Source organism: Anastrepha obliqua, chromosome 2, assembly GCF_027943255.1.
Source record: "Anastrepha obliqua isolate idAnaObli1 chromosome 2, idAnaObli1_1.0, whole genome shotgun sequence".
Classification (NCBI taxonomy): Eukaryota; Metazoa; Arthropoda; class Insecta; order Diptera; family Tephritidae; genus Anastrepha; species Anastrepha obliqua.
The window spans coordinates 89432729-89457816 of record NC_072893.1 but is presented as its reverse complement, the minus strand read 5'-3'; the positions used below and the strand labels follow the sequence as shown (position 1 = coordinate 89457816).

Genomic DNA, 25088 nt, shown 5'->3' with positions numbered 1-25088 from the left:
GATTTTGCGAAGTTTTCGGAAAATAGAACAAGTCAACTTAAAACTTCCTTAAAAATAAGATGCAATATTTTACATTTCGCACATCAAAACATCATCTCAAAAACTGTTATTAATTAAATTCATTGACCCGTGGCTAAGTTAAAAAAGCTACTAAGCTACTATTAGCTACTAGAATACCTAAGTTTAGAGTAGACTTTAAGTTTTAGTCAATCATAGATATATTATACTATAGGCAGGTGTTTGCTAGATTAGGACAAAACAGGGTTTTAAAACCCCTCCCGAAGTACTGCAAAAAGTAGTCCCATGAAGGTAGTCTCCCCAGAAGAGGAGGAGGGATTATTTTAGTGGTCGCCCCACTGAACGCAGTAAACATCAGTCGCTGTAAGTGCGAAGGCATTTTGATCACTACTTCACTCACCAAAACAAGAAACAAAAAAAGTATTATTCATACGAAATTGAAAAAAAGTAAGTACAAGTAATAATGGGTATTTTAACAAGTTCATTCTGTGACAACTGATTTTTGTAAAATTTTAATTTTGTAAATTTATTGTAAAATTTATTGCATGAACGTAAATCGTTTCGATCAAGAGGAACACGTCACGTAAATAGTGAAAATAATTAAGAAGGTCTGCTTAACACTGTTATTTTTATTTTTATTTATATACATATTTATTTATTAATAAAACACACAACCCTAATTTATATTACAATATTTGAGCTTAATTCTAAAAGCTTAAAAATAACTTTAGAAATAGAGGTGTTTTGGGGAAACGGAATTAGTAGGCTGTAAAAAAGTGGATGTAGAAGGATAAGAGCCAAGGAAGCAATAAAAGAACATTAGCAACTCAGTAGGCAAAATAATTTAGGAGTTCATTTTTAAAACGCAATGTACTTCGGAAGATTTTGAACTTTTTTGGCAGAGCGTTCTAAAAACGAACGGTAAAAACGAAGAACCGACGTTCACATACAAGGCAACCGGGCTGATCAGGCTGATCTAGTTAATTGAAACCGTTTGACAAGCTTTTTGGACTCACGAAAGTTAATGACCTTGTGAAACAGAGTGAATGACCTTTTAATACATATATCATCAAATTGTATAGAACATTTTTTGAGGCACAAGCTGATATGTGATGACGACGTTCTACACAATACATGCTAGCGGCCTATCAGCAATTTTGAAGGATGATTTGATACTGGCTTGTTTACGACAGGGGTAGGAAAGAACTGAGATTGGGTGATATACGAAATAGTCAATGCGGTCAACGCTCATGCAACTTTACTTTGTTGCCGTCTGAACAATGGTTGATTGGATGAGTGTAAGAATACATGTGAAATGAGTGGACACAATTCTGCTGCCGAATCCCCAATGACGTCTGAGTTAGGGTTGATTGGATGAGCGTAAGAATACCTGTGACATGAGTGGGCACAATTCTGCGGCCGAATCCCCAAAGACGTCGTAACCGAAGTTACTCTTACAATTTAATTTCGGATGACCAAATCTTGTAATCTAGCAACCTTGGATAAAGTTTGTCTACGGGAATATATAAATTGAAAACAAATTAAATGATGCAGTAATGATAACCAAGAAAAAATAAGCTTGGATGCTAGAAAGAATGACGATAAGGGCAAAAGGCTCTGATTGAGACGTACCGAAATTAAGACGAATAAGAATTTAGTAAACATTCTCCTCTTTCACTTGAAAAGTGTGGTAGCGCCCCTTGTGTGTTTGTCTCTTTCAAGACACGATTGCATCATTCAAAACCGCAAGATCGCAAATTATTCTCTGATTGCAAAGTATTTTTTTCAATTTTGTTTTAAACTTTTCAGATTAAAAGCACTTTTTTCAATTTCGATGTTAAAAAATTTAAACTAACATTGATTTAAAGATAGAACGTCTTTCAAGTTGACTATTTTAGCGCTAAAAATAGTGCTTATATGAAAATACAATTAATGTAGTGAATGTTAAAACCTATCTCTAACTAGTCTATAACTGTGGGCCACTCTTTCCAAACTTAAAATCGCCTTTAAGAGGTAAAACCCGTACTCATTTGACTAGAACAAAGGTAAAATGGTGATTAATTCTTAACCCGGTTTTAATAGTTAACGCCTGCTTTTAACTTCTTTATAACTACGGGGCCAATAGTTCCCTAAGAGAAAAACTTACAATTTCGTAACTCTGCATATTTTGGCTTGCCATACTTGCATACATGTATAATATCATTTTTTAGCTTGACATACAGTCTGTGTCAGAAGAAAATAACCGGTAACTTCAAGGTATATTTCGTTCTGCTTTTCTGCGTAATACTCCCACTCAAGAACTACGACCTCAGTGCTAACTCGGGTCAGTGTCATTCGAAACTTTGCCGTAAACGCAATCAAATAAAAATGAGAAGTGAGAAGTACGCGAAGTGTTTCGAAGCGGTATTTTTATCTTACACCGCGGCTGCAAGTTTTTTGTGCTCTCAGAAAACCCATTCAGAAACAAGAAAAGGCGTCACAGTAATTGACTGGCCTTCCCAGTCCTCAGACGCCAAACCCCATTGAAAGTGTGTGAGGAATTATGAAAACGCATTTTGCCGGAAAGCCAGTCCACGATTTAAATCAACTCGTGCGTCAAGTTCGCAAAATCCGGTTCTCGTTGTCGACGAGCTACGCAGAAAAGCTGGTTTAAAGCTTGCCGAGAAGAGGCCAGGCTATACTCGACAACGATGGAGACTACACGGCTTATTTAGTAATTGCGAGACGTAGTTTTGTACATACTTTTCACACTGTTTTGTACATACAAAATTTTAAATATATATCTTTTATACTTCATGAATAATAGCGATTCCTTTTTTCTGACACAGACTGTACAGATGTATAATTTATAAGTGGCTAATGAAATTTGGAAAAATTAAAAAAAAGAGTTTACCTTTGAAATGCCCCAAGTAATTTATGCAATGTTTACTGGGGTTTCTATTAAAGCTTCGCATATATGCGTCAATTATCGTATAATTTTATATTTTTGCTAGATTTAAACTGACATCTTCAAGTTTATATCAAAACGTTCATTATGAAAAAGTGCCGGCAAAAGTTTTGTGTTTCATTTCTGCGCTTACATCAGAGCTTTGATTAGCTATGTTTGTACATATATAAAATGTTTGTTTTTCTCACAAAAAGTACTTTCAAAAATCTCTTCAAAAATTCGCTATTGGTTAACTTTATACGAGTATCTATGTAGATTTTATGCTATTTAATATATTTCATTATGTTGAATCAGTATGAAAGTTCTTAATTATGCGTGCTTAAAGCTTTGTCTATTTTCACTACCCGCCCGTTTCAAGTATTTAATCACTTACTTTAGATAAAAATTTACTTTAAATAATTTTATACAGATTACATTGGTCTCTCAAACGTTGCATCCACAATGACGGTTATACGTGTGTATGTATAAGTACATACAAATATGGTTTTGTGTGCGTAGGTCTGAAAAAGAAAATGCATGAATTTAGTTTTCTTTCCATATGTATGTAAAAGGGTTTTGAACTGTTTTATTAAAAAGGCTTGCTTTAGTCTTCAATACTCAATAAAAGGTTATTGAAGCTTTTTGGTATATAAAGGGTGGTTAAATTTTAAGGGCCGATGATGAATGTAAACCACACCTAAACGTTAAGTTTTTTTCTGTATTTCATTTGACATTTTTCAATTTAAGACTAACTCAATTTGAATTATAGGAAGATACACAATCAAGCAACTCGTTAAAGTTATTGAGGCTTATTATGAAAACGGGCGTTCGAAACAAAATGCATATCGCGCATTTTCGAAGAAAATCAACTTCAGTGATGAGACACATTTTCACCTCAGTGGATTCGTCAATAAGCAGAATTGCCGCATTTGGGCGAATGATAATCCAAGAGTAATTGTCGAAAAATGAGGCCGGTCAGGCAGTTACTGTGAATAGTGTTCGCTATCGTGAGATGATAACGAACTTTTTATGGCCCGAATTGGAAGATATGGATGTGGACGATATGTGGTTTCAACAGGACGGTGCCACTTGTCACACAGCTAACGAAACAATGGCTCTTTTGCGCGAAAAGTTTGATGGCCGAATAACCTCACGTCGCGGCGGTGTCAATTGGCCGCCAAGATCATGTGATTAAACACCGTTGGACTTCATACTTTGGGGTTATTTGAAAGAAAAGGTGCACGTCGATAAGCCAGCAACAAATCAAGAGCTAAAGGATGAGATAATTCGGCACATTAACGGTATGGAACCTCAATTCTGCCTCAGCGTCATCGAGGTCGCGGCGGCCATTTGGCCAATATTTTGTTTCAGACGTAATTGAGCTGTACTAGTATTATCATAATAAAGAGAAATGACAATAATTTCCTACAAAAATTGTATTTTATTCAAAATTAACACCGACCTTTGAAACTTAACCACCCTTTATACAAGTATCATATGTAGGTATGTATTTGGCTTTCTTTATTTAAATTTATAATTCTTAAGATATGACTAAAGTTTTCTGAATGGTTTTGGAGAGTTTTTTTCAGCGTTGTTTGCAGTACTAATGGAGAATATGCAAATCCCTACGTGCATGACAAGGAAGCTGAAAACTTAATTCCCGTTCTATGCTCGTACACAGATGCAATCAATGTGGCAAATAGGTTGAAAAAGTGGAATGGACAGAGGCGGGCGGGCACATTTCTAAAATCTTCTCCACTTTCCATTGGATATTGTGAAGCAACAAATTGAAGCTACCGAAAAAAAAGATTACAAAAACAGATTATATGAACAGTCTCCCTTGAGTATATAGAAGAAATGAACTGCAAGTTACTTACTTCAGGGAAATTCTTCCCATATATTTGTTTCAATTGATCAAGAGTCTGAGAAAACAAGTTAATCAATTCAAAAGCAATTAATATAATAAAGCTGCCGCAGCTTAATGGGTTGGTGCGTGACTACCATTCGGTAATGCTCGGGTTCGAAATCCGCTATGGGCACGAAACAACAAAATGATAGAAAATGTATTTTCTAATTGCGGTCGCCCCTCAACAGGTTATGTCACGGCCTTCGAGTGTATTTCTGCCAAGAAAAAGCACCTCATAAAAATCATCTGCCGTTCGGAGACTGCATTAAACTGTACGTCCCTCCATTTGTGAGAAAACATCAAGATCAGCACCACAAATAAGAAATGGAGCTCGGTCAAATGCCCAATAAAGGGTATAAGAGCCAATACGAGGGTTGCTATATATATATTATGTTATATATTTCTGGCCTTAGACCCCTCCATCGTTTCCAATGGAAAGTTATAAATATTTTGCCATAAACGCACTCAGAACTTTTTGATGTGTGAGCCATATTAGTGCTGCTTGCAGTGGCTTTAAAAATCAACTCCGCATGAAAATGGAATTAAACGATTTCGTGCGATTATTTTTCAGAATTCAGACAAAGATAATCTAAAAATATCATATCAGTTTTTGCACAAGAAAATATCGAAGCTGTGCGCGTAACTACTGAGCAAGGTCATTAAGTCACAAACCGTGATATTGAGGCATCTTTCGGTATTAGGATAACGAGCATAAATAAGATTTTGTATGATAACCCTGTGGTAAAAAAGGTTGGATCCCAAGCAATTTAAAAAAAACGAGTGGACAAAGTGGTTCAAATGAATGCTAAATTAATCCTCCTCGAGGATATTCTGAAAAACAATATAACCGTTTAAAACCTCTAATGTTAATTCTTCCATTTCTAGGCTAGAAATATAAATAGCCAACCTCGAAAAATTTAGTTTTGATTTGTAATTAGCTCAAAAAAATCAAGTTTTCGACATGCTGAGACCAACATTTTATTTGCCGAGATAACCCATTTAAAAATTACGACTTTTTAAATTTCCGTACGCAGGCATCAAACAGTCGATTAGAATTTGATTAGGACAAAAACACGTTTGGAATAAATTCAACAGAATTTAAAAGAAGATGTTTTTTTGTTTTGGAAATGTATGCATTTTTTGTCAGGTTGTTTCTAAATGAGCACAGCGGTTCTGGACCAATTTTTAAAAACCGTTATCTCGAGAACTGGAGTCAATCTTATAAAACGGGGTACGCGTATTAAGAAGAAAAAATCGATAGTTCGAGTAATCATAAAAGCCGATTGGCTTAAGGCGTGCGCCTCATTCGAAATGCTGTATTTTGGGTGTTTCTTTAAAAGTGTGGTAAACGGAAACGAAAAATGATTTTTTATTTTTGTTTTCAGTATTTTATTTCTTGATCGATTGTTAAAAACTAACATTTTTTTTTGCCATACGAGGTTCGTTAAAAAAGTTGTCAGCCTTAAAAAATGGTCTTCCAAAAAAGGTAAGTCGCAGGCGACACGGGTTCTGGGACTCACAGGTGTCTGAAATCAAAAAGGGAAAAATGTTCTTCTTCCGTGTGAATGTTGTTATCGTGTGGCTTACGACTTTTACAAAAAATAAAATTTGACAAAATGACGGACGTTCAAAGATGAAAACGGTTTTTGACCCGTTTTTTTAATTTAAAGGCCCAAAAAAAATACTAAAAATTTTGTTCTGAATGATCGTAGTTCACACGATAGCGACAATAATTCTACGTCATTTAAATTTTATTTCATCAAAATCGGTTCAGTACAACCGTCTAAATCTGTGTCCATTGTCCATGTGAAGACCATTTTTTGAAGGCTGACAACTTTTTAAACGAACCTCGTATGGCAAAAAAATGTTATTTAATAACAATTGATCAAGAAATAAAATACTCAAAACAAAAAGAAAACATCTTTTTTCGTTTCCACTTTATACGCTTTTTAAGAAACACCCAAAAAACACCATTCCAAATGAGGCGAGGGCCTCAAATCTAGGATTTTCTAATTGTACGGGAAACTCAAGACGCACTTTAGAAAGGGCAGGCGGCCTTGTATTCGTTCCTCGGTTTCACATATTACAAAGCCAAATAATTTTTCGGTCATGGGTGCTAGTATAAATGACGATAAAGGTAGGTGAGCAGATCGTCACAATCCCAATTTACTTATTTTTTTCTTTGAAAAAACAATGTCTTCCTATGTTGCCAATTACGAATTATATAGCAAAATGAATAAGGACTACGACGTGTAGAGCCTTTTTGATACACGAACGACTAAATAAAAATTAAGGAAGTCAGTTGGCTGAGAAAAAAATATGAGTTACTAAGGGACCGAAATTTGTTGCGAATTATTGCTATCAATTCAAATACCAAAGTTTTTAGTGAATATGGTGAGAAAAAACTCTGGGAGTCATCAAGGCTCCTTAGCTCATTTTTGTGCCTTCACACAGCGCGCATTCTATTGAGTGAAATTACATCTTGGAACAAATTGTGAAGTGCTCTCAGTGTAGAGTCTAAAAAGTCTCAACAAAAGGGAAGAACCATTCTGGGATCTTTTTGCTTCATTGGCCTACTGTCAATCCATTTTGTAGCCATGCGGGATGGATTGGAACAAAACGCAATAAACGGACTTGTCCCAACCACAATTAATGTGTACTCTTCTATACGTAATTGACACGTACATACATATGTATATGCACTGTTAGGCATTTTGTAGAGTTTTTCTTCCCAATTTGGTTGTTATTCCTCCAATGCAGTGTCGTATGGGTTTTATGAGCAGCTTTTTTGGGGCTGAAACGCCTAAAGTGGGGCGAACGTTGTTAAGAAAAAATATCTCATTTTTTAATTTTTTATGTCCCTAGTAGGGACTACAATGGCCGCCACTGCGAAACAAAAACTTTCTACAAATTTTCTCCCGTAATACGAAGTTTTTGAGATAAGAGAAAAAAGTTAGCGTAATTGATTTGATGCCGCATCCGTGCGCTTACTAGCATTACTTACCCAACTGATTTTCTTATTTGTCGGAATATTTCACTTAAATGGCTGCTCTCTTGCATTTTCCGAACCACCAGCACATTGTAGCAGTCTGTTAAGTGTGTTAATGTGTTTTTGCTGTTGCGTGCGCCCATGTGGATATGGCGTGATTTTCGTCGAGTTACTTAAATGTCAATGCGATGTCATTATGATGACATCCGGCGCAGAATTCCTAATGTCTATGTAAGCTGTCGATTGACTCAGCTTTGGCTTGGCTTTTCCCTGAGCTGGCGTCGCTGTCGATGTCGCAGTTGACCTGCCACCCGCTGCACTTTCTTTGGAGTGCTGCGTTGACAACTGTTGCTGTTGCTCTTGCTGTGGCATTGATTGTTGTTGTTGCTGCCGTAATTGTTGTTGTTGTTGTAGCTGTTGCTGTTGTTGAGGGTGTACGTGCGTGTGCGCATGTTGATGATGATGGTGACATATCTCCGGCGGCATCGCTGGCGTGGGCGGAGTAGGTGGCAAAGCATTCATGCGATGCATATGTGGCATGGAAGGTTTCGGCGCAGGGTGTCGTTCCCTCATCTCGATATAGCCCTGTGCATCGCGTACATTGAGACCCGTTAGTTGGCTGCGTCCGCCTGCTGGAAGTGGGGGTGGCGTCGGTTGTGAGGCTTCATAGCCGAATGTAGAGAAACGTGAACGTGAATGTAGGCTAGCCTTATCCTTCAGCGAACCCATTGAGCTTTGGTGCATCAACGGCGTGGCAAAGAGCGATTCACTGTAAACAGAGACATGGGAGCCTCATTGATTGCTCTACAAACATTAGGGACAAGTGTGCATCTATGCAAATATGGTGATACGAATATGAATATGTACATATGAATGCATGTATGTTTGTTTTTGTAAATAATGTGTTAGGTGCTGTTTTGTTGTTTTACCGCGTTTGACAGCCCATATCACAAGCATTTGCCGCCGCTTGTGCCTCCGCAGTCGTTTCGGAACTGTTGTCATCGCCATCATCGCCGCAGAAGCTCGTCTGTACAACCATGTCATTGCGATGCCTAAGAATGCTATGTTCACGCTCTTTGAGGTCAGGTTTACTATCGCTGCGCGTCATAGGCACCAATTCACGATAATAGCGATTGGATGTGTCGTCAAGAATTTGCAAGGATGCCTGCGAGTGTTTGGGTCTGTAGAGTAGAGCAAAAACACAAATGATAGTTACAAACACAACGCACACACAAACAATTCCGTTGCATTCAACAATGATTACAAGTTATTGCATTATACAAATTGTGTTGACACACTCGCTTGCTGCGGCGCCTTACTTACCTCGGCATTGTGCTGGATAAGTTGTCCCTTGAGCGCGCCTTTGAACTGCGGCCCAATTCATCCAGCTTACTCTCCTTCGATTGGCGTATGTGTTCCTGAAAATTTAATTCAAATCAAGGAAACTAGATATGTGATGTATTGTGGAGAGGCAATAATCTTTGCTTTGCTGTTATCTTGTTGGGTAAAATAACTGTATTATTGGACATTGTTAACAATCGAATATTTGTTAGAAATGAGGAAAAGAAGAAAATAAATATAAAGTAACCCAATGCAAATAGCACCTACTGATAGTTACTTCAATACAATTTGTTAAAAGATTATATAAATTACATTAAAATTATTGTACAGTATACATACATATAAATATGTACATAGAAGATTATGTATTGTATATATGTAAGTAGTTTGTTAGGGATAAATTTCATTTTGTAATAAAGACCGGTATTTGTATACCAGTTACATAGTCATATTTGGTTATAGAACAGTATGTGGGGGACAAACAATTTTAGGATCTCCAAACAAATATATTTATACTAAATTTACTTAGTTTAGTTATTTAAAATTAACAATTGGAAATATTTGCCAATACAGTTTTTTTGTTAATAATAGTAAACTTCATATTTGAGTAGAAATATAAAATATTGAATGTTTTTGTTAGTAAGTATGCGTTCATATCTGTGGCTTCCATTACTATGTATACCTACTTATGCGCAAAATGTAATATTTTATGTAGCCTATTTGTGTCCAGTAAAACTACTTATCCGTACAATAAATATATATATATATATATATATAAATTATATGATTGTATGAATTCCGTACACTCCTTAAACATGGTCGGAATAGCTTAATATCATATGAGGATAAAAATTAGAGTACATTTGTAAATATTTGTAAAATTTACCTGCAGAGAAAAATCATTCTGGTATATGATGGATGAGACCAAACTAGTTCCATTATGACTAGAACCGGACCAGTTGCAAAATTACCAATTTGAGTTATAAGCAAAACAAATATTCTTTAATTGCTTTAAATAAGAATGCATTAGAGTTTCAAATAATCTAAAAGTTAATGAAACTGGTATTTAGTGGAAGGAGTCCAGCTAGTTTGAGAATGACCATAACTGAACCAGTTCCAAAATGATAAATTTGAGGTGTAAGCAAAGCAAATATTCTTCAGTTAATTTAATAAGAATGCTTTAAAAGTGCAAATATTCTCTTAGTTCCTGAACTGGTATGTGATGGAGGAAGTGACAGTACTTCCATAATGACTGGAACTGTACTAGTTGCAAAATGACCAATTAGAGGTGCATAAAAAATAAATACTTTTCAGTTAGTATAGATAAAATTGCTTTAAAAATGTTAAACATTCTATTAGTTCTGAACGGGAATTAGGTGTAAGAAGTCATACTAGCTATATATGGACTAGAACTATACCAGTTCCGAAATGACCAATTAAAGGTGTATAGAAAACAAATACTCTTCAATTATTATAAATAAGAAACCTTTATACCACTCTATTACTTTCTGAACTGGTATTTGATGGAAGGAATCGTACTACTTCGAGAATGAGTAGAACTGCACCAGTTGCAATGGTTAATTAGAGGTGTATAGAAAACAAATACTCTTCAGTTACTATAGATAAGAATGCTTTAAACGCTACAAACATTATATTCTTCCATTCCCTAAGTGTCGTTCTAGTTCGAGAATAACTAGAACTGAACCAGTTGCAAAATTACCAATTAGAAGTATATGAGAGTCAAATACTCTTCAATAAGAATGCTTTAAATGTTAGAATGCATCTACGTTTTTTTACCATTATGTACTAATTAACTAACTGGAATAAGATTGGTGCGTGGGTTCGTTAACTGTTGTAGAGCCGAGTAATTCGTTAACTGGTACGAGTATAATGCCGTTGCATAGACTGGCAAATGACATTTCGTAGAACATCGCCATGTTAAAAATATAATTTGAAGTTATAGTTTCGGTCAATTGGTTCGTTATTGTTCCATTAAGGGACGGTGATGTAGAAATATTTAGAATTTAAGGTTTGACTTGGTCAATATGTTTCGAAAACTAGCATTTATGGTTCGATTTGGTGTCTACTCAGAATACGAAATGTGGACTTATGCAGCTAAACATTTAATTTTCATGTATGGGAAGGGTGGTAGCCCTACCCGTAAGGTAGCCCGGCGAGGCAAGATGTAAGGCATAAAAAAAGAGAAGTCGTTGTCGATAAATTACAATTTTTAATTTTCAATTTTAAAACATTGTCATTATCCTTAATTAGCAAAGGTTATGTTTTAGAAGCACAATTTTTTGCAAATCTACACAAATTTGTACCAATGCGGATGACGGATCTGTAAGGTAGGACGCAACGCAACACGTCAAAGAATTTAACTATCTTGGAGTTATACTGAGTGCTCAGAAAGATACATATATTGTTATACAAGACAGGTTACAAGCTGCAAATAAGTCCTACTTCGCGCCTACAAAGAATGCAGTCGAGATTACTTTCTAGAAACGAATAACTACGAATTTACAAAACTGGCAAAAGACCTTCAATGCAATAAAACCGAGCAGTTAATTGTTTTGAAAGAAAGATTCTAAGAAAAAAGAGGTTGTCTGTAAAGTCGGTTTACTGACGATAGTGTAACGTGACAACGTCATAAGAAAATATTGATGGAATGGTTGCAATTTTCAAAACAAAATTTTAATTTTATTTGTTTGATAGATATTTTGTATGGATATAGAGGAGGAGGTAAATGGAATTGCAATGGAATATGTCAAGTTACATTTACACAAACGTGAAAAATGACGAAACATTTATCATATTCATGAAAGATATCTTCAATTTCGATTGTGCATCAGACGTTAATAAGTCAACAACACTAAGAGGCACCATCATCGATTTGCCTTTTTCAAGACACAGTACACTCGAAACACTCCCTTTCATTTCCTACTTTTTCTATCATCGTCCTATTCTCAACAGAGAAATGGTTCATTACCATGCACACAGGAAGAAGGCATATGCAAATACAAGTATGTGAATTTATATACCTACATATGAGCATATACATACATATATTATATATGCTCACTCAAGTAGGACAGAGCCAGATGTCGAACGTTGCCGAACGCGGGGGCCGATTGTGCTCTTTGTCGTTCGTTCCGCGCTCTCGCTTGCAGTGCAAGCACATTAGCTTACATTTGCTTGCGTACGGAATAGATTCGTATATTTGATATGTCCATATGACTTGTATGCATCTTTACATATAGATTTGTTCTTTTTGAAAATTGCGCGAAATTGTATATGTATATGCATGCTTATATACATATATTAATATAGTATACAACATATCTTATAAGGTATGTGGTAAATATTACCATACATTTTTTCCTTCATATATAATAAAAAAATTAATAATAATAACATTAAAACAACAGGTATTATTAACAAACTTGGTTTTATTTTAAATTATTCAAGTAAATCAATTTAATAATAATCAATAAGAAGGCATATGCAAATACAAATACGTGAATTTATATATGTACATATGCGCATATACATACATATACACGCTCACTTAAGTAGGAGAGAGCAGGATGTCGAACGTTGCCGTTCGTTTGCTTTGTTCGTTCCGCGCTTTCGCTTGCAGTTCATTCAAGGTAACGGCAATGAGCAAGGTAACGACAAATGAGCAAGGTAACGACAAATGAGCAAGGTAACACTAATGTAAGGTAACGACACATTTTTTCGTGCGTGCAGCCGGCTAAATCGAATTATAAGACGTTATCACGTCAAAATATGTGAACTTGTACAACCTGAGACACTGTACTTCGCGAATTCCGTACAACGACGTGTTAGAAACACTTATCAGGGGTGCAAATGTAATGAGGCACATCAAAGCGGAAACAAATCTACAACGCGATGAAGGGATAACATTGAAGGCGGCTTTGGCGCAATGAGCATATCTGATATAAAACGAAAAGCTGGCTACCGAGTGTCGTGGAGGCTAATTGCAACGGAAGCAATGGTTCACCCCGATGCTATGATGATGATGAATGCCAAACAATTTCTTATTCTCATTATTCAAAATTAATTATTAATTTCATTGTTCAAGCCAGTGCTGGGAGTCTTCTTCTATCAGCTCCTTTAAAAGCTTCCTTTTGATGTAGATTTCACCTTAGAAAGAATTAGAATATCAGTTAGAATTGCTATGCGATACTTGGTTAGAAGCCTCTTGAATGAAAAGGCGACATGAGTCGGTGCACACTTTGATGAAGTTCTCTTGACTGGTTCCTTTCATACTTCAGGTAGTATTTTCCTTATTATTTCCATTTCAGCAAACACGTCAAGGTAGTAATGTTAACTTGTAGTAGTGTGTAAAATCCCATAAATATGGAAAAAAATTATTATTGCTTTGAATTTTGCTTTATTGCCTTACATTTAATATTTTTCGGGCGAAATAAAAAGCAACTCTAATGCAAACGAATGCTATGGCTAAATTAATTTTTTCATGTTTCGTTCAGAAGCCTTAACGCTAAATAGTGGGTGGTTAGTGCGGTTTCTCGACTGCGTACTTTTTCTACAGCTACAACTACAGCTACAGCTCTCTTGCTCCTTAATAGCCACCCCTCGAATTTGAATATTTTATAATAATCTGCCAACAATTACAACTACTAATTTAGATCCTTGATTGAGAAAACGGTTTTTCTATGATTGACTTTAACTTCAACCCACAGCTCTAAACTTTGTGTGTTCAAAGTTGGGAGAGAGAAAAAATAAATAAATTATTAATGCGGATAGTCAACTTGAACTGTTCTGGAGATAAGGAAATATTGGAATAAAACGGTCGAGAGTTGGGGTCTCTTCCATATGAGTAAAATGGAAGTACTTTGATCCCACGTAAGTAAATATATTCAAATTATATTTTTGTTTTGATATTTTTGGAGATCAGGTAAGAAAATGGAAAAATGTAAATTAGGTATCAGGGCCATCTAAATACCATATATTCCAGCTTGTTGCTAGCTGAAGTTTTTACACGTTTCATAAAAAAATATTCTATAAAATTGTATATTAGCTATAAATATTCATTAGGCATCAGTACGGATAGTAATATGGTATCACTGTGCCGAAATTTAAATGAATATAAAAGTTCGCAATAACAACGTATTTATATAAAAATGGTTTTGCACGAGAAAGCGCGAAATGCATGTTTCGACGCCAAAAAAAAAATTCAAAAGTCAACGCGATTTCTGAGACATTTGAAGCTTGCACTTTATTATACCAAAATCCACAAAATCTAATGGTCTGTAACTCTGGGTACTCAAAAGCTGTCAAAAAATTCTGATTAAAAAGTTAGAAATTTTGATTAAGATCAATCAAATTTATCAATGTTTGAAACCGGGATTTATATGGCTTTTGCAGGAGAATTAACTATGCATATTTTCGTAATAAATTATGAAAATTAAATATAGTATTATTATTACTAATATTTTGCGTTTTATTTTCTCCTCTGGTAAAATTTGTTTACCCAGACGTTTGTGTTGCTTATGCTGGGTGCGATGCTAGCACGTGTTTGACGTTCCACTGGAGCATATTTCCAGGTTAGTAATATGTTGTTTGAATCTTTAATGCCCTGTTAGAGTTCCTGTCATGATTCTAAAATTGAATTCCATGCAATATTACAATTTTGATTTGAAATTTAGATTTTGATTGCGATAAACCCTGTAGCTTGTCCCAGTAAAACCTTCTTTGTCTTTCCTCTACCTCCTGACTGAGAGAAGTTACGTTTGCATAGGCCACAAAGTGGCTATGGGCCTATAAATGGTGAGACTTCCCTCAAATTAAATAAGAAACAAATAAATTGTAAACATTTCTCAATAAGTCCCTTTGCTATAGTTATTAAACGTACAGTATTTGAAATTTAAAGGCATATTTTCAAGCTTATAAGGATTTTGAAAGTATTTTTGGGGCATATATTACGCGTTTAATTGCATAGTTTAATCGCTAGAAAAAAACTTTTAAGATAGAATTTTGGTAATTAAAATACGGATCGTCTACTTGTTACTACGCCTCTGCAGCCAAACCGTTTCTTTTTGATTTTGTTCTTCAACAGACAAGTACTTATTTTAATACTTTACTTTATTTTTAATTTAATAGTAAATTTTTTTTCAAAATTTTAAATCTTTTTTTCACTCAAGTTAAAATACTTAAAGTACAATGTTAAACTTTTTTGTATTAAAATTGAAACTGGTACTTTAGCTTATAAAATTTAGATTCTCTCTGACTAAAAATCATTGTTTATTCGACAGTACACTCATTTTTTTGTTTTATTTTATTTCTTGTTTATCTTTAGATTCTGCTGCTGCCTGCATATTTCCGCTTGATTTTCTGCTGCAATATTTCGAAGCCTGCAAAGGATGGTTTTATTTAAGTGAGAATAATAGCATAGTGAACCTTTTTAAAAATTAAAAAAAGATGGGACAAGGAACATCACAGCAGATGAAGTAATATATTCAGGTAACCCAAAAGAAGGAAGTAAGGTAGTAAAAAACCTGGTTCGGAAAAGGAGCAAGTAAGGTAGTGCAAAACCTGGTAATATAGGCGCACATTTTACTAAACTTTAATTTGGGCTGGCTGATAATTTTTGGATACAAAAAAATCATAGACAAGTACAGTTATAATTTGGAATATCAGAGGAACGAACGGACGTAAATTTAGTATTAACATATAAAGAGTGGGCGTTGTTTTTATATGATATCCCTATTATTTATTGCGGATCAAAATGAGGTGGAGAGTAATACTTCCGTTGTATTTTTTTTTTTGGAGTTCATCATTTTGTGCCATATTTTAATAATTTTTCATTGTTTCACCCTCTCAGAAGATTTATAGTTTTTTCAAATGGTGTCATAAGTCAATCATATTTAATACTTGTGAGCAGATAGTTGCAGTATAAAAGCAAACAGGCAGTCGAGCGCGTAAAAGTGAAAATAAAAAATTCCCTCAGGCAAAATCATTTTTTTTATTTTATAAAAAAGATATGACGGTTTTTGCTTTTTTGAAAATTATATAATATTATATTTTATTTTATTACATTATATGGCAGGTGGGTGTGGTTACTGGCCGATTTCAACCATTTTCAATACCAAAAAGTCTAGAAGAAAGTATTAATTCTGAACCAAATTCCATTGAAATATATTAATTTTTGCTCGAGTTGTCGTGCAAACAGACGGGCGGAAGGACTAGGGAAATTTGGCACGTACCAATCTCGAATTCTTTATGCTGCTTACCATTATAAATTTATTATACCATTGTGGGTATAAAAACGAAGCCAATGGTTGTGCTCAGTGTTTGCACTTGTTTTGTGTATTTACATACAGTTGGCTTGACGTTTCAGCTTCGAGAATATAGGTATGTAGAGTTGAAATTTCGCAATTTCCTGGTAGCATCAGTACAGCAATACAGCAACAACTTTTTAACAACTTTAAGTTTTTATGAACGCTAAGACAAGTTTTTATAGGTAAAAATGATCGATATTTTGACTTTTATATGACGAAAATATTTCAGAAAATTTCATTTCTTGTGCATATCCACAGCGCGGAACTAGTATAAATTTATGTATAAGTATACAAATTTTATTTTAAAATGTGAACTTTCTTAGTTTAAATTTTACCAAAACATATTTCTTTTGCCCCAAATGAGGTCTAAACTATAAACTGCTTTGGTTCGTAGATTGAAATACTGTATAAATTTAATCAATCTCAATTTGAAGGTTTCCCCAAGTTTTCATTATCTTGCGTTTGAGTAGCTGTAAACTAAAACGGAGAGCTACCGACTACTAGTCCTTTCATGGCTCTACCCGATTTTGAGTAAATATTCAGATTTTTGGGACACTTCTTTGTTCGAAATACGTGGGCACCGCTGTCTTCAATTTTTTTGGATAAGTTTGCTAAAATAAAAACCAGGCTATTTTTTAATAATCATGATGTTTAATTGCTAACGCGCTGATCACTGGGCGTATAGAGCCAGAATCAAGTGCTCATCTTTAATGCACTGAAAAAATTTCAGCTTCGATTTACAGGACTCAACTATCCTTGAAGTGTCTGTCTAAGCCATAAGCGTAGCTTTGCTCTCGCTGCAGACACATACAGATCTGCCTCTCTATCAGTTTTCCACACCAAGTTCATTGTTTCTTGAATTGTATACACCTCCGCTTGAAACACAGATGCGTACATTCCAAAAGCAAAGTGTAGTTTTGCCCCACTGGATTCTACGTAGATACCAGAGGCGGAGCCGTGCTGCCTCCTGGAGCCATCCTCCATGCCATGCGAGAACAGTGTTTATATAAAATATATATACAATTGGCGCGTACACCCTTTTTGGGTGTTTGGCCGAGCTCCTCCTCCTATTTGTGGCGTGCGTTTTGATGTTGTTCCACAAATGGAGGGACATACAGTTTCAAGCCGACTCCGAACGGCAGATATTTTTATGAGGAGTATTTCCCTTTTTTGGGTGTTTGGCCGAGCTCCTCCTCCTATTTGTGGCGTGCGTCTTGATGTTGCTCCACAAATGGAGGGACCTACAGTTTCAAGCCGACTCCGAACGGCAGATATTTTTATGAGGAGTATTTCCCTTTTTTGGGTGTTTGGCCGAGCTCCTCCTCCTATTTGTGGCGTGCGTCTTGATGTTGCTCCACAAATGGAGGGACCTACAGTTTCAAACCGACTCCGAACGGGAGATATTTTTATGAGGAGCTTTTTCATGGCAGAAATACACTCGGAGGTTTGCCATTGTCTGCCGAGGGGCGACCGCTATTAGGAAAAACTTAATTTTGGTGTTTCACCGAGACTCGAACCTACGTTCTCTCTGTGAATTCCGAATGGTAGTCACGCACCAACCCATTCGTCTACGGTGGCGGCGGAGCCTTATAATGAAAGCAAAAATATGATAAATTGACGTTGGTGAGTGGAACATCTTCATAAAATTGTGGAAAGTAGGACAAACCTATTGACAAATAGGACAAACAACAGACAGATTATGCACATCGGTTCGGATAGTAATTGAAAACTACGGAAATAACGAAATTATGACTCGAAGGTCAAGACGAGGGCGTCCTTGTAAATTAACAGAAAGGGAAAGCGCAGTATTAAGAAGAAAGATACAAAGATAACTGCTACAAAAATGAAACATGAGGTAACGATTATGTTTCAAAAATATATTAGAACTGACAACCTTCGTTGCTTAAAAAAACAAAAATTAAATAAAATAAATATTAGAACTTCAACTGCCAGAAGAGTCTTGAAAAATGTCAGCTATCATGGAAGGGCTGCTAGAAAGAAGCCATTTATTTCCCTAAAACATTCATTAGTTTTGCAAACCGAAATTTTGGAGATAGTTTATTTTTTCATTTTTGGACCTGAATAAAAAATATTGATTAACAATAGTGAAACATGGAGGTGGTGGTCTGGAGATATATGGGAGCTGGCAGCGTGGCAAAATTGCAGTATGTTGATTAAAATATGGATAAGTTTGCTTATGTGGATATTTTAAAACAAAATTTAAAGCCAGGCGTTGGATGCTGGAGCTATCAAATGAATAATGTTTTTAACAAGACCCCAAGACGGATCATAAGTAAAGTTACGGTTTCTCTAAAATGTCCTCACGCTATTGCCAAAATCTTCCCAATCACCGGATTTAAACCCTATTGAACACTTATGCTGGCGAAAATCCTCCACTGAACCCTCCCCGAGGGTGCCAGCTGGTAATAAGTACCACAGTTTTCCTATTTTCAGGAGGTACTTAGCTAAGTTAAGGGTACTATGGGTAGGGTTCGATACTCCTCAATAGTACAGCACTACTCAAAGTACCTTTAACGTGGTCGGGGGTGAAGGGCTGGATTAAGGTGTGATGCGACCCGTGCCGAGAATCTGTCAGGCTTGGGGCCCTTCTATAAAATAACCAAGTCTCGAACGGAGCTTACGGATAACTGGCGCCCTCCGTAATAATTAGCCTTACCCGTGTAGTTCGGAGCTATGCACGGGCGGACATCCTTTCTCCGACACTCGTGGGTCCAAAATGCAAGCAGACTTTAAAAAAATAAATAAAAAAAAGGAGATCGGTCCTCCCTCTAATAGACCGACAGGAACTAACAGTTCCGCAACAAGAGCAACGGTTGCACCGAGCTCAAAGAAAACGCCATCCATCGGCTTAATAAGTCGATCAAAACACGCAACGACAGCCTCAGCGAAAGCGAGGACAGCTGACACGTACTCAGGACTGGACACAGGTCCAAGTACAAGTAGGGGGGCACTGGCCCGGCAGTCAACTGCGATTCAGCCCCCAAAAACGGTCCCGACCGGAAGCAATGCTACTGCTAGCTCCGGTACCGAAGGATGGCCGCTTGTGAGGGTGGTAGACCCAGCGAAAGCGAGCTACCAGGATCGCAGAAACGCGGCTAGGCTCCTAAGGAGGGTGCACGAAACTCACCCAAAGGAAAGTGAAATGACACAGGAGTTGAAAGAGGCGATTGATAGAGCGAAAGCGATCATCCCTGATTTCAACCCTGACTTCAAGCCAACACAATCGGCTCCGAAACGACAGCGGTCCTCGGAGGAAAATAAGCCAAACGCAAAAAGGCACAAATCAATGGGCGTGACGCCCAGAAGATCATTTGCGGAGGTTGCAAAAGACCGCCTGATCATAGGAGTCCTGGACGAGAACCACCCAGAAGGTATGATCCCCAGGGCCCAGTGGAAATGGATCGAGGCCGAGCTGACGAAAGTGGCACTGAAAGTTATTCTGGAGAACCCCGGTCCCCCGCCTGCGTGCGAAGACTTAGGCTGGCACCAAGGCCAGATAAAAATTATAGCTTGCGACGATGAGAGATCGGTTCAACTGTATAAAGAGGCCATCTCCAAAGTCGGCGAAGTGTACCCAAATGCCAAGCTAGTGGTCGTGGACAGGAAGGATATTCCGTCCAGGCCGCGAGCAAGGGTTTGGTTACCTTCAACCGTCGAAGACCCGGATGAGATTATGAAGCTCATTCGGGTCTGCAATCCGGACATCCCAACGCAGGAATGGAGGTATGTCAAAACTCTCACCAGCAAAAATAGCGCGGAAGAATCGAAAGAGCAGAAGCGCGCCACCATGCAGGCTCTCCTGCTCCTCACAGAGAATTCAATCGAACCATTAGCGAAATGCGATGGGCATCTGAGATACGGTTTTGTAAAGGTGAAGCTTCACATTTACAAAACAGACACAGATGCAATTGAGTTCCTCGCCACTAAGGAAGGTGAAAAGCACATGGGCGAACCAGAACCCATGAGCGAAACCGAGCCAATGAGCGAAGACGACCGGCCCACCGAAGAAGAATACGCCTCTTCAGGCTCAGAAATGGGCTTAAGGAGGCTGTACTTCGAACGGGAGGGTAAGTACCACACACAACAGCGTAAGTATTCCGAAAGGGAACTTTTATGCGAAAGCAAAGAAGACCCAGACATTACGCTAACAGCTGATGCATCTTCTACAGATAAACCTTCATCACTGTAAAGAAGCCTGCCTTGCCCTCCTGGAGCGTCTGGCAGAAGATCAGCCGGACGTAGTCCTCATCCAGGAACCCTGGGTACGGAATGGCGAAATCTGCGGTCTGAGGACATCAGGGTATAAAGTATACAAGACCAATGGTGAAGGTACTAAAAGAGCATGCATAATGGCAAAAGCACATCTTAATATATTTATGATTCAAAATTTCAGTAACGCAGATACTACGACGGTTAGCTGGGAAGTGAGCGGAAGCAACATCTGGCTAACTTCGTTCTACTTTGCCGGAGACGACACAGGTCCACTGCCGTCGCCGCTAATAAGAAGCCTTGTGGAAGACTGTAAAGCACACAACCGCAAACTAGCCCTAGGAGGTGATGCCAATGCCCACCATACCGTATGGGGGAGCTCGGATACAAACGAACGAGGTGAGTCTCTCTTTAATTATATTATATGTAGTAAGCTTTTAGTGTGTAACAAAGGCAACGAACCTACATTTATTACGCGCAATAGACAAGAAGTTCTTGATATTACGCTAGTTTGTCAAACCCTCTACGAAAAGATGACGCAGTGGAGGGTTCTGAATGAACACTCTTACTCCGATCATCGTTACATAGAAATAAAATTTGGGGGAAAAAACTCACGGGCCCCGCCCGCCAGCAGGAACTTGAAAAAGACCAACTGGCATATATATAAACGGGAACTTAAGGAAAGACTTCCAAACTCCCAAAATATTAATATTGAAGACAGAGAATCATTGAACGAACACGTACAAATCCTTACGGAGGTCTGTAGAACTGCGCTAAACAAGGCTTGCCCCTTAATTAAGTATAAGGGGAAGAAAAAGCCGCCCTGGTGGTCAGAAGACCTGTCTACACTAAGAAACGACAGCAGAAGACAGTTTAACAGAGCGAAAGCGACACGAGAGAGTAAAGACTGGGACTGCTACTACACTAAGCTAAAAATTTACAAAAAAGAAGTTAGGAAAGCGAAAAGGTCTGGTTGGAGAACGTTCTGTGGAGAAATCGAAGGAACCACAGAGGCCTCCAGACTGCGTAAAATCCTTTCAAAAAAACACTATACCACCGGATACCTCCAAAAACCGGACAGGAGTTGGACTACTTCGAGTGACGAAACTCTGAAGTTGCTAGTGGACACACACTTTCCCAGCAACGAATCATCTAACGTGTTAATCAACAATGGTACAGAAAGACCAAACTCTGACATTGAAGAAATAATCACTGAAACTAGGATAACCTGGGCAGTGAACACGTTCAAACCATTTAAATCACCGGGCCCAGATGGATTATTCCCGGCCCAAATACAACATTCACTAAACTACATCATGGAGTGGTTGACGGCCATATTTAAGGCCGCTCTGAAACTGAAAAGTGTCCCATCAACATGGAAAGAGGTAAAAGTGGTCTTTATCCCTAAAGCGGGAAAAAGTTCACACACGACACCTAAGGATTTCAGGCCAATAAGCCTATCCTCCTTTCTGCTAAAAACATTAGAAAGAATTTTAGAAGAGCATATTAGGGCTAACATCAGCCCTTATAAGCTCAGCATCTCACAACATGCGTACTGTAAAGGGAAATCAACCGAAACAGCACTTAACTCACTTGTTACAGAAATCGAGAAGTCAATGTATAATAAAGAATTCACACTGGTAGCTTTCCTAGATATCGAGGGCGCATTCAACAACATCCTACCGGATACCATAATAAAGGCACTGACGGACTTCGGGATCTCTGGCGCTCTGGTTGAGTTCATCAAAAACATGCTCTTGAGCAGATTGGTGATCGCAACCCTAGGGGACTCAGAGATCAAGAAAAAAGTTAGCAGAGGAACACCTCAAGGCGGTGTGCTGTCCCCTCTCCTATGGGTGCTGGCACTAAACTCATTGCTAAAGAGCCTAGAGGAGAGAGGACAACACGTTGTAGCCTATGCGGACGATGTTGCATTGGTAGTAAGGGGGAAATTCCCCAATACACTCATAGAAGTCATGCAGGATTTACTAAACATGGTTGAAAACTGGTCAAAAGCAAACGGGCTAAGCGTCAACCCCAATAAAACTGAACTCATCCTATTTACCAGGAAACTCAAAATTCCAAATATAATTCCTCCGACTCTAGGTGGAACGGCACTGTCATTCAGTGATGAGGCCCGCTACCTAGGTCTAATACTAGACCGAAAGCTAACATGGAAGGCAAATGTCGAAGATAGAGTAAAAAGGGCGACAATAGCACTATACTCTTGTAAACAGCTAATAGGACTAAGTTGGGGTCTCTCCCCATCTATCGTATACTGGCTTTACACGGCAATTGTCAGACCAATCCTAACATACGGCATATTAGTATGGTGGCCAGCTTTAGATAAATTGTACGTCAAAAGAACCATGGCACACGTACAAAGAATGGCCAGTCTTTGCATCTGCGGGGCCCTCAGAACCACACCCACAGATGCACTAAATATTATTCTTAGCATTTTACCAATAGAGCAGTACGGTAAGCAAACAGCTGCCAAAGCAACTCTCAGACTAAGAGAAATCGGCCTACTCAGAACGTACCAAAGAGGGCACTCCTCAATTTTGGAACAATTCCCCTGCATTCCCAGCACAACGGATTTCTGTAAGACCAAGGACATCAATTTCGATAAATCCTTTGTCACAGTATTTCCTTCCAAAGAGGAATGGGATAACGGGCTCATTGTCAAGATAAATGACTTAAACATCTACACAGATGGCTCAAAACTAGACAACCAAGTAGGCGGAGGGGTCTACTCCGACAAACTCGGAGTATGCCAATCATTTCGCTTGCCTGATCATTGCAGTGTATTTCAGGCGGAAGTCACTGCCATAAAAGAAGGGCTTAAAGAGATAAAAACGAGAGTATTATCCGCAAATGAAGTCTTCATTTACTCGGACAGTCAAGCAGCAATAAAAGCGCTGGAATCAAAAACACACTCGTCAAAAACAGTTCTAGAATGTTTTAAACTACTAGATGACGTATCTAAGCGCTACAAGGTGCACCTTATCTGGGTACCAGGCCACAGAAACATTGCAGGAAATTGTAAGGCGGATGAACTCGCAAGAACCGGTACAACGCTCGGTCTCGAACCGGATAAGGCGCTGATACCCATGCCCATAGCCACTTGTAAATTACTTATAGACAGGGAAACCATCAAAAAGGTAAATACAATCTGGCAAAACCTCACAACATGCGAACTAAGCAGACAGACATGGCCGAACTGGAACAGCGGTCGATCGAAGATCTTGCTACGATTCAACAGAGAATATATAAGAAAAATGATAGGTGTTTTAACTGGTCATTGCTTAATAGGCAGCCACGCTAGAAGGTTAGGACTCCCTTACTTCGATTTCTGTAGAAGCTGTCTTAATACAGAAGAAGAAGAAACAGTCAGACACCTTTTATGTGAGTGTGAAAGCCTAGCTATGAGAAGGCTGCGCACTCTCGATACAGCATTTCTAACCGATGTAGCGGACATAGCCCATCTAAAACTAACGAAGCTCTGCTCGTTTATTAAAGCAACCGGATGGTTTGAAAAGGAACACGTAGAGTAAGGATAAGCTCCAGTGGTATCACAATGGACCTGCTGAAGGTCTAAGTGTGTCTTGCGACAACCACCCTACCTACCTACCTATGGGCGCTTCTGAAAAGAAAGATATACCAAATTAGAGGGAAAGAGAATTTGAAGGAGGAGTGGGAGGAGATTACTGCCCAAGAGACTATAAGATTGGTAAACTCTATACCAATAGAGACTTGGAGTAGTGTTAAAATGTTGTTGGTGCGGAAAACGTGTATATTTTTTTAGAGTTTTTGAATATTTTAAATGTTTTATAGATGAGCGTAGATATTTGGAATTTGCCATTTTTGCGTTTCAAGGAGAATCTTTTATTTATTAGCTAAATGGTGTGATTTAGAATGAATAATGTGTTCCCCTAAATAATTTGAATGAAAGTTGAATGTGTATAGTTAAAAACAAATTATTATGATAATAATTTCAAAAACCAAAAAAATTTTTACGTGTTACTTTTTCAATTACCCACAAAGCAGCGTTGGCGTATGCCACTAAGTTTCATTGCACTACGCTTTGCTCTGTGTTTTTTGCATTTCACAGACCCAATTCCCTCTTACAGTGCCGGGTGCACTTTAATTGAACTGATGTCTTCAGGCGAAGAAGAACTATCCTTTCGCTGACATTTGTTTTTGACATCATACGAGGTGCGATTGATTGATTGTGCTAATTATATGCATCCAATTTCAAGGACGCTCAAATAATTTAGTTTGCTACCCAATCCGTTAGAATTCTATTTTACTCTATCAAAATTTAAGTTTACGCTTTTATTGCATGAAACTTTT

General features: G+C 37.7%; 1 protein-coding gene across 1 annotated transcript in view; it reads right to left on the bottom strand.

Moving 5' to 3' along the window:
• Nucleotides 1-2469: 2469 nt before the first annotated feature.
• Nucleotides 2470-25088, bottom strand: part of LOC129239328 (uncharacterized) — a 47996-nt gene continuing 25377 nt past the window's right edge. Inside the window, exons 10-13 of the mRNA XM_054874762.1 lie at nucleotides 9163-9257; nucleotides 8769-9020; nucleotides 7855-8608; nucleotides 2470-3465 (exon numbers count right to left, since the gene is read on the bottom strand). Coding sequence (XP_054730737.1) covers nucleotides 8020-8608; nucleotides 8769-9020; nucleotides 9163-9257 — 936 coding nt within the window. The 3' untranslated portion in view covers nucleotides 2470-3465; nucleotides 7855-8019. The remainder of the gene's footprint in view (nucleotides 3466-7854; nucleotides 8609-8768; nucleotides 9021-9162; nucleotides 9258-25088) is intronic.